We start from the raw sequence: 16,657 nt of genomic DNA on the forward strand, positions 1-16,657 counted from the left end.
AGAAGCTGGAAGAGGCGAGGAAGAATTCTTTCCTAGAGCCTTGAGAGGGAGCATGGTCCTGCCGCCCCCCCCCCCCCCCCCAGGTGATTTATCCAGAACACAAGGACCAGAGTCGTGCTACACCAACTTGTAGGTTGACTCTAGTGAGAGTTCTACTTATGAACCCTGAATCTGGGGCTTTATTGTATATGGCTTATAGAATTCCAGAGCCAGCTTCAGAATTTGGCAGGAGGGGACATATTTGAAACTGGGGACTCCTGCTATTGGGAACATTGGCATGTAAAAATTATACCCTCCCTAAATGTCCTGCAGTCAAACCATATTTCTCTTTCCTTATCTTCATTCTGCTTTCTCTAACATTTCTCAGCATTGTCTTGACATCTACCAAACTAACTGGATTCATTCTGTCTGTTCCCCGCTGTAAGCCACCCTTGAATTCACCATGTGATCTGGGTGCCAGCAATTTGGGGGTTGTGTGAGAGGAGAGAAGCTAATCCAACAGCGAATCCAGGGGAGCTGAGGCTCCCACCGAACCCTGTTACTCTTGCTGGCTAGTCCCCTCTCCCATTCTCCTCTGCCTTCTCTTCCTTTCCATTCTGCTCTGCGTCCAGGTGTGGATGTCCCACCTGGCTCCCGCCCACTGGGTCCCGGGGTTGTGCGGGACCAGCTGGAAGAGGGCTGCAGACTGCGACTTGTTAGTGTGTTCCCTGTGTTCCCGTGGCCACATTGAAACTTGTTCTTCTCCTTTTGGTGAAGTGGAGGGGATCTTTATCTGCCTCTCTGAGGGTTGTGCAGGGATTAATTATCTCATGTTTGTAAAGCATTTGGAAGTTGATAACTGCTAATTATTATTACCCTGGTATCTTGTCCTTTGTTCTAAATTCCTAGCAATCTGAAGTGAAAGGACTTAAATTAAAAAGTTGCCGAGATAGCTATGATCTCCCAAACAAAAGTTGCGATTGACCTTCTTTCTCCGGGAACTTTTTTTCTTCTGCTATTAGTCACTCGCCTCACATCCAGACCTTCCTCGCTGAGCTGGGTAGCTGCAAGCAGGCATGTGCAGGACGTGTGTGATGGGGAGAGTTTAACATTCCCAGTGTCTGCCATATGGGAAGTGCTTTATATACATTGTCTCATTTAATCCTCATAAAATATGCATAGGGGGCCATTATCGGCATGTTACACATCAGTGAACAAGTGCTTACAGCAGTTAAGAAATCTGTTCAAATCCCTCAGCTGAGAAGTGGCAAAGCCAGATTTCGAAGACGTTGCCGTTTGGCTCTGAAGCCTCTGAGCGGTCCCTGCCACCCAGTGCTCCAGGAGAAGATAGAAAATAACCATGTTAGGAAGAGCGAGTTGGGGGCGCCTGAGTGGCTTAGTCATTAAGCGTCTGCCTTCAGCTCAGGGCGTGATCCCGGCATTCTGGGATCGAGCCCCACATCAGGCTCCTCCGCTGAGAGCCTGCTTCTTCCTCTCCCACTCCCTCTGCCTGTGTTCCCTCTCTCGCTGGCTGTCTCTCTCTCTCTGTCAAATAAATAAATAAAATCTTTAAAAAAAAAAGGAAGAGCGAGTTGGCATGAGCGGAGATCCATACATTGGGTTTTTTTGCCCTATGAACAGAGTCCACAGAACACAGAAGAGGTAAGAAAGCAAGAGACCTAGTAGCTATAGCAGTCCCAGCCTGGTAGCATGGAATTTTCACCTGAAAAATATGGTCTGATTTTCAAATCAGAAGGCCGTTAGCAATAACTTTGTCTTACACCATTCTTTTTTATTTTAAGGTTTATTTATCGATTTTAGAGAGATAAGAGAGTGGGGAAGAGGAGGAGAAGGAGAGAGAGTCTTAAGCAGACTCCGTGCTGAGCATGGAGCCCGACGGGGAGGGGCTCAATCTCAGGACTGTGAGATCAGGACGCTGTGAAATCACTACCTGAGTCGAAAGCAAGAGTCAGACAATTAACTGACTGCCCCACTCAGCTGCCCCTATCTTACCCCATTCTTTGGCCAGGGAGGACATTAGACCCAAAAAGGCAACTAATTCTTGCCCAAGTTTACTCAGCTCTTTTGTTTGATATACACTTATTCCTACTTTGATGTGGTAATTAGAATATCTACCATTTTTTTAATTAATGTATAGTCGACATACAATACCATATTAGTTTCAGATGTGCAACATAGTGATTGAACAATTATGTATATTATGAAATTATCACCACACTAAGTTTCGTTACTATCGGTCACCATACAAAGAATGTATTAATTAATTTCATCATTACAACTTTGCCTAGTATTCTTTTTTTTTGGAAATATCTACAAAAAAGGTACTGAGAGGTTTGGGTACAACTGTCTCTTTGAGAATAATCTGCAGATTCTAGGTATTTTAGAGAAAACAAAGTCAACAGTTTTCAAACTGTATCCCAGTGGTTGCTAGGAACCTAGCACACCTAAGAGGTGTGGCTGGCGGTAGGACAAAGACATAAAGTCTGGGGTCGCAACCAGGCCGTAACCCCACACAGAGCCTCTTTCAATTGTTCTGTATTTTGTTCTTTGACCTGTGATTTAATCTGATCAGAATGATCAAAGAATTTTAAAAGTTTGAAAGCTGCTGACGTAGATAACTTATGAGCCCTGTCTCAAATAGAGGATTTAATGACTCTACTTCCCTCAGTTTTTTTTTTTTTGATCGAAATAGAATCAACATATAACATTTTGTAAGTTTAAGAGATACAATGTGTGGATTTCCTACATTTATTTCTGCTTCCCTCAGTTGTTACCAGTGACTTCTTTCCACTCTCTCAAATTCTTCTTGTCATTTCGTAAACCTTTTCTCTCATGCTCTGCCGAAGTGACTAAGGGGACAGGATTCAGCTCATACCAGTTGTGCGTCAGGGTCATTACAGAATTGTGTGTCTGTTTCTGTGTCTCCCCTTCGCCGCCTTCATGAGAAACATGATCAGTTCCTGAGACACCACTGTGGCATTTGATGGCAGGAAGCTGGGATCGAGATGGGAGTTGTCACATCTGTTTCAGGAGCCTCGTTTTAATAAAATGTAGACACATCCCAGAATGGTTGCATTCATGCCAGAGAATCTTTGGGTGCCAGAAAATTTGAATTTGTAATGGAAGTTGTCACTGAACAACAGCACAAATACTCCAGCCTTAAAAACAGTGTTCTTGAAAGGCTTTGCAGTGTCAGCTCACGTGGCATAAAGAATGGTTTTAAAAACCTGTTTTCAACGTAATATTTTTCTCCTTGGAAAGTTGGTTGTCCTCATGGGCAAATCTCTAGCTCCAAGCGTTCACATAGTATTAAAATGAAACCTTTGCACACAGAAACTGTGGGAAATGCCCACGGAGTATTCTCACAGCACAGTTAACAAAGCCATGAAGCATTCTTTAATAAACCACGAAGTGTATTAGGGCTTTAGAATTACTCATACCTCTGTATACTCTCTGACACGTGGGTGCCCTGGTGATTCTACTGTTACACAGGTCTGCATTCTACTTTTGGCATCCACTGTTAAGGTTTATTTTGGAAACTTAATACTGTTTTTGAAGAAGGATGCTTAGTTGTGTTCATATTTAAATGATCCCAGTCAGAGTTAATGGATCAGATCTGACTAGGTAAGTAAGATAGGCACTTTGGGAGGATCATTTGTAGCTTTTCCAGTCTGATTTAATGAACTGGAAAAGTAATTTACTAAGTGTAATGTAGAAGCTGGAAAAAATTTATTCCAAACCCCCCAAACACTATGTCTTGAGACCATAGCTTGGTTACCTTGTGGGGTCTGGTACATTGCTTTCTGTAACAATTCATTTTGATCTCTTAAGGATGCTCTTGTTCTGTTGGAAAAAGCAATAGGCTAAAACTGGATTTTCTTTTATATGTATCAAGTGCATAATGGGAGAAATAAGTCAGGTAGTCATTCATATTCTAGTATAAATAGCTTTACAGTGGTTTCTTCGTTCTAGAAAGGGAGGGCTTTTTTTTTTTTAAGATTGTATTTATTTGAGAGAGGGAACGAGAGCGAGCATAACTGGGGGGGGGGGAAGCAGAGGGACAGGGAGAGACAGACTTCCCGATGAGCAGGGAGCCTGACATGGGGCTTGATCCTAGGACCCCGGGATCATGACTTGAGCTAAAGGCAGACACTTAACCGACTGAGCCACCCAGACACCCCAAAAGGGAGTTTTTATTTGGAATTGTTGAAAGGGGTGCATGATCATTGTGTAATGGCCTCTTCCTGGCAGAACGTTGGGATGGATGGGAAAAGAATGAGTTGAAATTGTTAGCACCAAAGATATTCTTGGTTTTCCTTATATTTCTTATTCCCCAGGAAAGTCCGTACTTTGTCATATTGTTGCCATTTCCAAAGAATTCCTTTTGACAAGTTTAGAAACCAGTGAGTCCGCTATAATTTTCCCACCCTATGGTTCACTGAGGGCCTTACCATCTGCCAGATATTATGCTAAGCACACTACATACATTGTCTCCATTTAGTTAGTTAGTTAGTTGTTAGTCAAAGTAGGCTCTTCACCCAACTTGGGGCTTAAATTTACCACCCTGAGATTAAAAGTCACATGCTCTACTGACTGAGCCAGCCAGGCGCCCCCGGGTACCATCTCATTTAATCTCCACTCTAGCATTATGAGGCACATGCTACTTAACGGGCTCTAAATGGTGCTTATTCTGCCCTGTCATAAGCACTTTAGACATTTTAACTCAACCTTCACCATAATCCTCTGGTATAGGTACTATTATTTCCCTATTTTACAGGTAGAGAAACTGACATACAAAGAGATGAGCTGACTTGGCTGAAATCCCGCAGCTAGTACATTGAGTAGCTATGATTCGTGTTTAGGCATTCTGGCTCCAGAGACAACACTCTTAACTGCTGTTGTATCTGATATTATCCTTATCTATGAGGAAATAGAAGGACGGAGAATAATAACTCTCCCAAAGTCACCCGGGCAATAAATAATGGAGCAGGGACTTCGATTCAGGAAGCGCATAAAACTACATAACCTGCGAGGCTCACCCCTTCCGCCGTCCTGCACATCTTCTCTGCTTTGATCATTCAGTCTTAGAGCCACTTCAATACAGATGTCACTGTGGCACTTAGGAAAGTAATGATAAGACTAGAAATGGAAGAAATTAGCTTTATCATTTATTCAGCTTACTGCCTAGCTTAATTTTGAATAGATTTTGGATTGTGGTTTGTCATGAAAGGGTTGAATCTTCACTGAATTGCCAGAGTCAAAGGCGACCTTGACCTCATCTAATGCAGTGGTTCTTAATCTTTAATGAGCCACCAGAGATCTTGCTAAAATGCAGATTTTGATTCAGTAGGTCTAGGACGGGCCTGAGATTCTGCATTCCTACCAGGCCCCCATGTGATGCTGGTGCTCCTGGAACATGATCCATGCTTTAAGTAGCGAGGCGAACACACTGAGTGTTTCCACACTGAGCATAAAGATTTATTGCGGGGCCCAGAGTTCACCTTGGAAGGAGGGAATTTTCATAACTGGTAGAACACATATAGACTTTGGGGTGATCAACACCAGGCCGAGGCGGGGGTGGCTCATGAGATAAGCCCTGAGCTGCCTGACTCCCAGGATTGGAAGGGACCTCAAGGGTCACCTGCTCCAAACATCCAACTTGATGTTTGAATCCTCTCACATCCCTGCCACGTCATTTCACCCCCAGAGTTAGGGAATTTTCTGTGCCGAGTGGAACTAAGAGAATTTTAAGATGGTGCCCGGGTCGCAGAGACAGTATAAATGAAGGGCTATGATGTCTCCTCCCTCTCTAGACGGACAGTTGCCTCCATAGTACATTTTCAGAGCCTTTGAGTATTTCTTCAGAAGCTTTCAAACCTTACCGTTTCATGATAAAAACAATGTTCTCTACCAGAGAACCGTCTGGGAGTGCGTGTTCCCCGAGCATCTGTATCCCCTCTGAAATAATGATTGCAGTGCTGACTGGCAGGTGAGAAACAGTGACAGACGTTTGGCAGCTGGGCTGCTTCTTGGCTGTGTTGACGATCCACTCCAGGACCCTTGAGAAAACATATTTTCCAGAATCAAGGATCCTGCAACCATGAATGGTTTCTTCTCATTTTGAATTCATGACCTGAACCCAAGGCTTCTATTGTCACGTCTTCTGATTGGGGGGTAACGGCAGCTTCTCCTTTCCAGTCCCTCCTCCAGGCTGTGACTTGACAGCGTCCTGCTTTCTGTTGCAGGTGCCTGGGGAGAGCGAGAAGCAGTGGAAGCCAGCGCTGGTCGTACTGACCGAGAAGGACCTTTTAATCTACGACAGCATGCCGCGGAGGAAGGAAGCCTGGTTCAGCCCAGTTCACACATACCCTCTTCTTGCCACCAGGTAGCCTTGGCCTTGTGTTTGAGTGTGACATATTCGCCATTTGAAACTGTTCTGGTCAATTACAAGTATTTCAGCATGTTATATTTCTGCTTCCTGTTGTGTCAGGAACTGAGAGCTCCTCCAGAATATAGCCACACGTTTCCATCCAGATAGATGAATTAGCATTTGTGGCCCAGCATGGGGCAACACGCTGAGAACAAACTGCTTCTCCATCATGAAGGAACGGTGACATGTGGGAGATGGTCCGCGCCCCGTCACCTTCCCGGGTCTCCACTCCAGTTCCTTCGAGAGGAATTATGCCCATGTGTTTACAATCTTGGAATTCAGGTAGAATCGTCAAGCAAGGGTCTTCACCTGTGGCACAGAGATTGTCATCTGTGTACTATTACTGTGCTTTATACAGTTTGCTCAGCACAAGAGACCCCATAACAAGTTCTTCCTCAGTTGTGTGGTGCTTCCTGTGGAAATGGGGCTGCCAGGGTCTGTTTCTTAGGACCTTCAGTCCATGTTTATTGTTCATGTGACATATTATCTTAATGCATCGTGTGCTTATCCTCTTTGTGAAGGTCTGTATTCTGAGCACAAAAGTGCATCAGACCTGAGTCTTGATCCGAGTAGTTGACAGCTGCCAGACGAGGCTCCTGTTGCCAGCTCTTTGTGTATGTGCTTTATGATAATGGACACAGTTTTCATTACTTCTCTACCCCTCTTTCTTTACCTAGAAGGTCGGCATGCTAACGCAATGTTTATGGCCTCCCTGGCATCGTGCTTGACGATATGGGGCCCTAAAATGTCTGTGGAATGAGTCACTGAAGTGTGGGACAAACTCTGGAGGAGTTTGGTCCAACAGACAGGGAGCGTAGTGGACAGAGGTTTGGGGGCATCTGTCCCGAGAAAGAGATAGAAACAAGATGGGTTCTCCATTCTGAAGGAACTGAGGTGCCAGACAGGTTATAGCCACGGCTTAGGTGCTGGGAAGAGAATGAGACCCAGGAGCAGAGCAAGAGGAGACATGAGATTGAAGTGGCAATGGTGTGTGGAGCTGAAACTCCTTTCAAAGCCCTCTTACTTCCACTTGTGGTGATTATGGAGAACAGCAAGGGTGACCTGAAGAAGGCAATTATTGGCCCCAAAGGGGAATAGAGGAGGCCTTCAGGGGTCAGGGACCACACCTAGATCATTTAGATATTAATAAAATAAAATAAATAAAATAAAACCGTAATTTAATTTTTGAGTATCCCAAGCCTGAAAATCTTTGGCAGGGTAGCTATGAAAGCACTATCGATGTTTACAATAAAATCTCTCTAATCAGAATCCAAACATCCTAATACGTTCACGTGGAGCTTCAGTCTGTGTCTTGGGATCCATTCAGATTCAGCCCAACCTCCATCACGTTCCACGGCCCTCACCCGCGGGCACTGATGTGCAAATTCTGAGACATTCTCACAACTGGAACCAAAGAAAGATCAGACCATAATCACTGTCTTCCAGATACTAAGAGAAATTGGACTCATGCCTCTTAGAGTGATTTTCAGGAACAAAAGTCTATGTAAGGTAAAGTTTCTAGGTAACTCTCAGGCCACTTGAGAACAAAACTTACCTTCATGCACAACTTTCTCCTCCTAGTTTCTGAGCATTCAGACGTGGAGGCCACCTTTTTATTCATGCATGCATGCATTCAGGATTTTTAAAAATTCAGCGCCTCAGTCTACACTAGCCACATTTCAGGTACTCAGTAGTTGTAATTAGTGGCTATCAAGTTGGACGACACAGGTCTAGAACATACCCATCATCACAGAAAGTTCTGTTAGACAGTACCACCCTCGAGCATAAAGGACTAGCTCCGAATTTGTCCTGATTCGGGCAAGTGACTGGACCGATATGCTCCAACAGCAGTTTGTCCAAAGCTCAGGCTGCCTGGATGGGAGGTCCTCTTGCAGGCTCTTCAGGCCGTCTACATAGCAGGTCATCAGTGGCTCCGGGGGAGGGGTACCCAGGAGTAGCAAATGGCATCTGAGTAGGTTTGGTAGGGCACCAAAAGTAACTGTGACAGGCTCAGGGGCACTCTGTCCAGCCGCTCTGGGCTGTGAGCAGAGCACGCGAGCAGCCAGAAACCACGAGCCTGCATCTGCTATGGAAATAAAAACGGAAACCCTTTCAGTGCGAACCAAGCTTATTTAGAACAAGGTGCATCATAAGAAATCGGCGCCGACCGTCTAAACCTAAAGGAGATGCAGTGGCGGTACTTGACCTCCCAGCTTACTGCCTCTTTCCCACATCGCCCAGCCTCACCACTGGCCTGCAGAATAAGCAGGTGGTGGATGTGTTTATGAGCCCTATGAGCAGTGGTAAACTGAGGCTCATTCATGCCCCTGATCCCCCACTGCGAGCCCGGGAGGATGTCCAAGGTGTTCCAGCAGCCCTGGCTGTTCCTTCTTACTTCGTCCCCTCGAGCTGGTAGCTAACTTGCCGCCAGCTGCTGAGCCCCAGGATGGAAATGTGGGAGCTGGACTTTCCATCTTAGTTTTCCTCCCGCCAGAAGAGTGCTTCCCCGGGCTAATCACTCCGCCTCCCTCTTTAGGGGCCCTCATCCGTAGGATGCAGCGGTGAAATGCTGCTGTCGCTCCAAAGCCCAGTGCAGATCAACTTTGGGGAAAGAGTTTTCTAACTGACCCTTTGGCTTGTGCAGTGTGGTCATCTTCCGTCCACCGCCCCGTAGATGTGCCTAAGACAGAGATTTTGGGAAAGCAAAGAGAAAACGAGGGAAGCGACCCCTCCCTTCGCCAGAATCCCATAATTAGACAGGGGAGACACAGTCCTTGTGTGGCTCCAGGGTATGGAGCTGGGTTCCTTCCCTGCAGTTGAAGACAGAGGCCATTCTATCCTGGCAGACAAAGCTGGCTGTTTGAGATGGGAGGCTGGGCTGAGCTGCTCGCTTCCAGCAGAGAACGCATGGACAGAGGTGGTAGAAGTCAGAGGGAAACTCTGGATCCTTCCATTACCCAAGTTACCGCAGGCTTCCACTGGCTGCTTCCCCGGCCACGTGTTTAAGTTCATCAGGTGACTCGTTTCCTTGCTCCGTGTTCCGTACGGTCACATACGGCAGTGTGTCCTGCCTGTGTGAGCACTTAAGCACATAGCCAATCGAGTAGCAGGATTTGTCTTTGAGTGCATTTTTCTAAAGAAGGGGACTCATGACTTGTAAAATTTCTTTTTAAAACCTTTTGTTAAAGTATGATTTATAGGGGCACCTGGGTGGCTCAGAGGGTTAAGCGTCCAACTTTGGTTTCGGCTCAGGTCATGATCTCAGGGTCGTGGGATGAAGCCCTACGTCCAGTCCCACGTTGAGCCCAGCATTGAGCCCCTTGTTTGGCTCCAAGCTTAGCGCAGAGTTTGCTGGAGATGATTTCCCTCTCCCTCCCCCCGATCCTCCCCCTACTTATGTGGTCTCTCTCGCTCTCTAAAATAAAATCTTTTTTAAAAAAAGTGTGATTTATAAATAATAATATACACAGATCTAAAATGTACAGTTCAACTGATTTTTATTTATGGCTATAGAGGCCACATCGTCTGAAATTTTATTACAGGTGTCTACTGATTAATCATGCCGAGTGACATTATCAAGAAGGCCGTGGTGGTACTGTTTGCAAATAGGCCCAGGTGCTAATCAACCAGTGGCTGACCTTCGTGGAGGGAGCCTAGATCCAGGCCTGCGGCTTTACATGGGTTCTATCCGATTTTGCAAAACATGCCCTATTTAAGAATCACCTGGCTGTTTACTAAAGAGGCTGGTTCTGAGGACCCTACCCTGGAGATTCTGGCTCAGTGGGCCCGGTTCTGGAGTCAGGAGTTGTGTTCTCCACAAGCATCAGGCAGATGTCGTCCTCAGGGTGACCACATTTAGCCCCCACAACCCTGTAAGGTATAGGTTTTATTCCTGTTTCACAGATAAGTAAACTGAGGAAGTAAGAGGATAAGTCATAAGCTAGTAAGAGATAGACCTGAGATTCTGAGTGCACCTATTTTTTTTTTAAGATGTTATTTATTCATTTGACAGAGAGAGAGAGAAGGAGCAGGGGGAGGGGCAGAGGGAGAAGCCGGCTCCCCGATGAGCAGGGAGCCTGACGTGGGGCTTGATCCCAGGACCCTGGGATCATGACATGAGCTGAAGGCAGACACTTAAACCACTGAGCCACCCAGATGTCCCGAGCTGAATGTACCTTTTTTCACCACTGTTCTCTGCAGCCTCCTGAAAGAACATGTTCTTATTCCCCGGAGTTTTAGTGACTCTTCCAATTTGTTGAGTAGAGCATATAGATCTTTCCTTTGCTCTCCTGACAACTTAATCATACAGTAGGTAGCCACCCAGATCACACCACGGAGTGAGGACAGGGCTGTGGGTGCCATCAGAGACCTAGACTTTCTACCCATGGCTGTGACCAGGCGTTCTCACAGTGGGCACGAGCACTACCTGGGAACGGTTAGGCGTGCCGACGCTCCACCCCGCAGACCAGTGGAATCAGGCACTGGAGGTGGCCCCAGCCTCTCTGGGTTTACAAGCCCTCCAGGTGTTTCTGATCCAGGCTACAGTTAGAGACCCTCTGGTTTGGGAGACTCTGCTCTGCGGCCCCTCACACTCCCAGGGTTCACGGTCAGAGGGACACGTCACAGGAGGACTTGGGTCGTGCTTCCCTGTGGTCCTTCAGAAGCACTGTTTCACCTCATGTTGTGACGACCGCCGATGAAGTCATTCAAAGGCTGTCCTGGATCCGGTGCTCACGGAGTCATCAGAAGCTCCTAAAATGTGCTGTTTGGTTGCCCTGCTTTTTCACTTAACATGATCTTACAGGAATTTTCCGCTGATACTATGTACACTACCGCAGCTTTATTTTACTGCCTGCATGGCGTTCCATTGCATGGATGCTCCGGGGCACAGATTCTGGAAGCTTACAGCATGGCTCCAAATCCCAGCTACTTACCAGCTTTGGAAACTGGGCCAAATTTTGTAATCTCTTACTGCCTCGTGTCCCTCGTCTGTAATGGGCGTAACATTTGTACCTACCTGATAAGGTGGTTATAAGGTCACATTAGATAACGTAAAGTGTGTAGGGGAGTCCTTGGCGTGGTAAGTGCTAAATAAATTTAGTTATTATCACTCTTATTTTTTAACCTTTTCTGTATTTGGGGGTTTAATAGTCATTGGCCACATTTGAAAAACAACTTCATCACACTGGAAACTTGGGAGCAACTGAAATGCACAGGTTATCACTAGAGCACCTTGGGAGAAATCTTTTAAAGCCCATCTTGTCAGCAAAAAAATAAAAATAATTAAGCAAACAGAAAGCCTGAAAAACCATCTCCTTAAAAAATAAAAACAACAGCTTTATTTGCTGGTGGAGAGGAAAGATCACAGTATTGGATTTGACAGCCCAAGGTTCACATTCCAGGTTTGCCCAGTCAAGCCCCATAGTTTGCAGGCTGTGTGACCTTGAGCAAATCATGTCACCTCTCGGATCGTCTTTCCTCACCTGGAAACTAGGATCAAAATGTCCACTGCAGAGTGAGGATGAAAATGACAGAATGACGACTGTGTCAGTCAGCTCAGAGTAGCTGAAGCAACAGATAATTCTTCTCTCACAGTTTCGGAGGCTAATGAGTCTAAGACCATAGTGCCAAGGGTGCTGGTTTCTGGTGAGAGCCTTCTTCTTGGGTTGTAGGTGGCTGCCATCTTGCTGTGTGCTTGCTTGTATGGCTTCTTTGTGTATGTGTGCAGGGAGGGAGAGCCCTGGAGCTGGGCTGCGCCCTTACGACCTCATTTAACCTTCAGGACCACCTCACTGGCCCTCTCTCTAAATATAGACACATCCAGGGTTAGGCCCTCAACCTGTGAACCGACGGGGTGACCGTGGGGCAGGATTCGGTGTGTAGCCGTGACAGAAGGACAGCCTTATTTAGCATCACGAGTGGCACACAGCAGGTTTGGGCAACGACCAGTCCCCTTCCCTTCACCTTAGCAGGGCTGGGCAGCATCTCGCAGAATGTCAGACCAGTCTTTTCTCTTGCACAAGAACTGGCAGGGCCAGAGCCAGTAGGAAACAGGGTTCTTCGAAAATCGAGTTACTCCCTCAGACAGTTCATAGTTGATTTGTTTAGGTTTGGGTTTTTTTTTTTTTTTTTTTTGGTAGTCCCAGGCACATCTAATTTTATATTTTTCTGGAAGATGAAAATTTGATTGTGTTTCATAGCAGTGGCACCAGCAATGTTTGCAACATGTTCCTGGGGTCCGGCCCCACGCGGAGAAGTTTCCGAGCCGTCGCCTCTCCCCCGGACAAGCATGGATGGCGTCTGTGTGCATCAGTGGCCCAATTTATAGCAGTGCGCTCGGGGAGTTTTCAAACACGTAATTTTAGCTATTCTCATCCCTCAGCTTTAGTGAGTCCTTGGGAAAACATCTTTTTGCTTAGCCAAAGCTTATTTGATGTTGCTGAACATTTAAAAAAAAAAAAAAGGTACTCTTGCCCATATGGAGGAAGTGTGTTGTTTTTTGTCACCATCGTCATAATTGGCGAGTGAGATAGGCCTACGGAGAGTGAGGATTAAGGTCGCGGTATTTCTGAAATTCTAGGGGAGGTTTAACCTGGAAATTCTGCACGCCCGGTGCCAGCGGTCGGCGAAAGACTGGGAAGCACAGAGCTTGCAAAGGGAGGGACGCTGCCCTGAGTGCGGTTCTCCCACCCGTGGGCCCGGGGGAGGGGTTGGGGTCGCTGGAGACCAGGAACTGATGAATGTGCCCTTCACGCTTTTGAGTCCACAGGGGAGCCAAGACGCTGGCATTTCGGTTAAACGTGTTGGGTCATCTCTGGTGCCTGAGGAACTGACCTGTTTCTAAGTGCTCAACGTAGCTGCGGCCTCAGGCCAGCCTCGGAAATCTTAGGAACGCTTTCCACTGGGGAAGTTTGGCCAGTTGTGTGTGTCCGACACTAAATGACAGTCAGCTCGTGGTTTTCATGCCAGGCCTGGGAGGCCTCTCTTCACGGTTAGGGAATGTGAGCGTGCGCCAAGGGCAGCGGGAGTGGATCTCCAGGCCCGTGGGTCCACACTCCGTCACCAAGGAGGGCGGTCTGCCTTTCACATCCGTCCATCCTGTGTGCCCCATGGTCACACTAACTGCTGGCCTCCCGCCCTCCTTCCTCTTAATCCAGCAGCTCCTTAGAGTCGGGTGGGAGAGGAGCAGGGGAGAGGGGTGGAGAGGTGAGCGGTGAGACTGGAACCCCTCAGCTCACACCAGAGGGGGTCCATGGACTTTGGAAGCAGACAAACCAGGAGTTGGATCCTGAGACCTAGCCTTGCAGTGTGATCTTGGGCAAAATACCAATTTCCCTGAATCCGAGTCTTCTCATCTCTATGAAGGGCAGTGGTTTCTTCTGCTTCATACAGTTACCGATAAGACCGATGGAGACACTACATGTAAATGCTCCGCATAGGGCTGAGACCTAGTAAGTGATTAATAAATGTTAGCAATTGTTAAGATTGGGCGAATGATTGAAATTAATATATGAATAACTGATAAGTCATCAGACAAATTTGATCCCGCATGTAATACCGCATTTATCAGGGACTGGTGGTGTCCTAAATCAAAGTCGTTGAGATACAAGGACTGGGCTAAGGAAGAATGTGTGGCTTTGTTTGTAAGGGGAGGGAAGCGGGGAGATTGGAACCTCTCAGCTCCCCGTGGAAAGCTGGCTCTGAATGATACTGGTAAGGACACTGCGGGCCTGTTGATGGTTTCTTCCTCGGAGCAGGGGTGTGCAGTGCAATTTAAGAAATGTTGACAGTCTCCTGTGCGGGGCCAGCATTGTACCAAGTGCTGACGGTAGGGGGTTTTAAAAGTGCAAAATGTGAGAGCTAAAAGCCAAGTGTTTAAAGGTTAATTGTTCAGGTTATTCACTCGTGGTTTCATTTTCCAGTAAAAGAGTACAGGTGTGGTCATTACCTTCCGTGGAGAAGTTCTTGAAGATCTTTTTATAATACATATGCTATACTCATGCTGATATATGTTGAACTAATTAAAACATGGATGGGATAAGGGAATATGGAAGAGATAAGCAGAAAACTCAAGGAATATATTTAAATTTTAAATATATTTAAATATTAAATTTTAAATATATTTAAAAATTAAAGTTTAAGATCGTTTAACGTTTAAAGTTTAAAGTTTAAGAAAGTTTAACGTTTAAAGTTTAAAGTTTAAGAAAGTTTAACACCTGCATGGCTCCGTTGGTTAAGCATCAGCCTTCGGCTCAGGTCATGATCCCAGGGTCCTGGGATCGAGTCCCGCATCCAGCTCCTTGCTCAGCGGGGAGCCTGCTTCTCCCTCTCCCTCTGCCTTCTGCTCCCCCTGCTTACGCTCTCTCTCTCTGTCATATAAATAAATAAAATCTTTAAAAAAAAAAGTTCTAAGATCACTAAGTGATAAAAAGACTATTAACTTAAAAGGAAAACTTTCCAATACGTTGGACTGTCATGATGTGAGATTATCCATCAGACAGTAAGCCTTGTTCATCTCTAGACATGGCAAGTGTGTGGGTGTGGGGGTGAATTAAATCCGTGGGTGACCTGAAGAGCTCATATTCTCTCTCACTATAATTTCCTTTCTACCTGTAGTTGACAAGCTGGAGTGTGGCCCCTTTTCCTGGTAAAGTGGGCTTGTTAGTGACTTTCCCCTCACTTGCCTAGACAACCTGTTGACTGCTGGGCCCCATGAGGCTGGCCAGGGGGCGAAAGTATTCAAGAGCACCTGAACCATTTAAGGGATCCAACCAGTTGTTTTCCTTTCTTTCTTTCTTTTTCTTTTTCTTTTCTTTTCTTTCTTTTTTTTTTTTTTTTTTTTTTTTTTTGGTGGCTGGCTTTGTGGCATCTGCTGGGAGATGCTAATTACAGCAATTAAGCAAAATGAGAATGCAATATTGCTTAGCAACCCAGTTACCTAATATGTAATTTTACTAATTTGGCGGAATCTGTGTGCTGCAACTGTTTTTGTTTTAATTAAGGATATTAATAATAATGTTTTCGTATGGAACATTTTATGCAACATTCTCTAACACCTATCCACAATCAAATTAGTGCATGAGCGTCCTTGGTGAGACAGGTTTTTTGTTTTTGTTTTTCTCAACACCAGGCAGGCAGAGGGGCACAGCTGAGGACGCAGAAACTGTGTGCAGCCTGGTACCTCGGTTCTTGGTAGAGACACATTTTGCCTGGCCTCCTGAGGGAATGAGGGGATTTCTTACTGCCAAGTTCACCCAAGTCTCAAACAAAGAATTTGACCGGCGAGTGGGCTCATCCCACAGCCACGCTGAGCCTGGTGGAACCCACCTTGTGAGCCATTTTGGACAGTTGAAGTAATTTAAAAGCATTTCACCCTTTCTTTTTATCTGAGTGAGGGACCCATTTATATACAATTCATTAAATGTAAGTAGCCTGGATCCATGCTGGCCATGAGTGTGAAGTCATAGTGACTCACTTTTTTGACAAAATGGTCACCTTCTACTCCCAGACCAAAAACAAGGTAACTCTGACCCCCTAAACGACCAAGTCACTGCTGAAAACACTAGTTGCTAAAGATGGATTTGAAGGAAGAAACAGGAAATGGACATTAGGCTGATCCCAGAGAACATTTCATCCCAATTACCTTTCCAGATCACTTTTTGCCAGGATTGAATTAATCTGGAAATGAACATTTCGTGGATCTAAACCCAAGTTCTTTGATTCTAGCGTTAGCTACTGTTTCATGAGGATGGAAGACTGGGATGGGAGAGAAGTCTCAGTATCTCATAGCAGTCATTAATCACAATCTTCTTGGAAAAGAGCCCTTCTTGTATTCTGGCTATTCATTCAATCATTCATTTCACAAATATTTACTGAGTGCTTGCCACGTGCCTGGAATTGTTCTAAGTTGTACATATACAGCAGGGAACAATCAAAAAGTCCTGCCCTGATTGAACTAATGATAACAGTTGCTCGTCCTATATATTCCGTTCCAGGTGCTTTTCCATACAGTCTTCACATAACTCATTTCATCCTTAGCAACATATGACTATGCCCAGTTTGCATTTGAGGAATCCAAGGCATGGAGGGTGTAGGTAACTTGCCAAGGTCATCCAGTTGGTAGAGAGCCGAGCTGGGCTCTCTGACTCTGCTCTGTCCCCTCAAATCCAAGGCTTTATTCTCTCCTGCCCCACTCATGCTTTATGGGCCTTTCAGTGGTTCACTTGC

At 45.8% G+C, this 16,657-nt stretch overlaps 1 protein-coding gene across 1 annotated transcript in view; it reads left to right on the top strand.

The window, feature by feature from the left end:
* Positions 1-16,657, top strand: part of SNTB1 (syntrophin beta 1) — a 220,599-nt gene that overhangs the window by 185,117 nt on the left and 18,825 nt on the right. Inside the window, exon 4 of the mRNA XM_045805722.2 lies at positions 6,246-6,385. Within this exon, the coding sequence (XP_045661678.2) occupies positions 6,246-6,385 (140 nt within the window). The remainder of the gene's footprint in view (positions 1-6,245; positions 6,386-16,657) is intronic.

Source organism: Ursus americanus, chromosome 9, assembly GCF_024610735.1.
Source record: "Ursus americanus isolate L20-20 chromosome 9, mUrsAme1.1.p, whole genome shotgun sequence".
NCBI classification, from domain to species: domain Eukaryota; kingdom Metazoa; phylum Chordata; class Mammalia; order Carnivora; family Ursidae; genus Ursus; species Ursus americanus.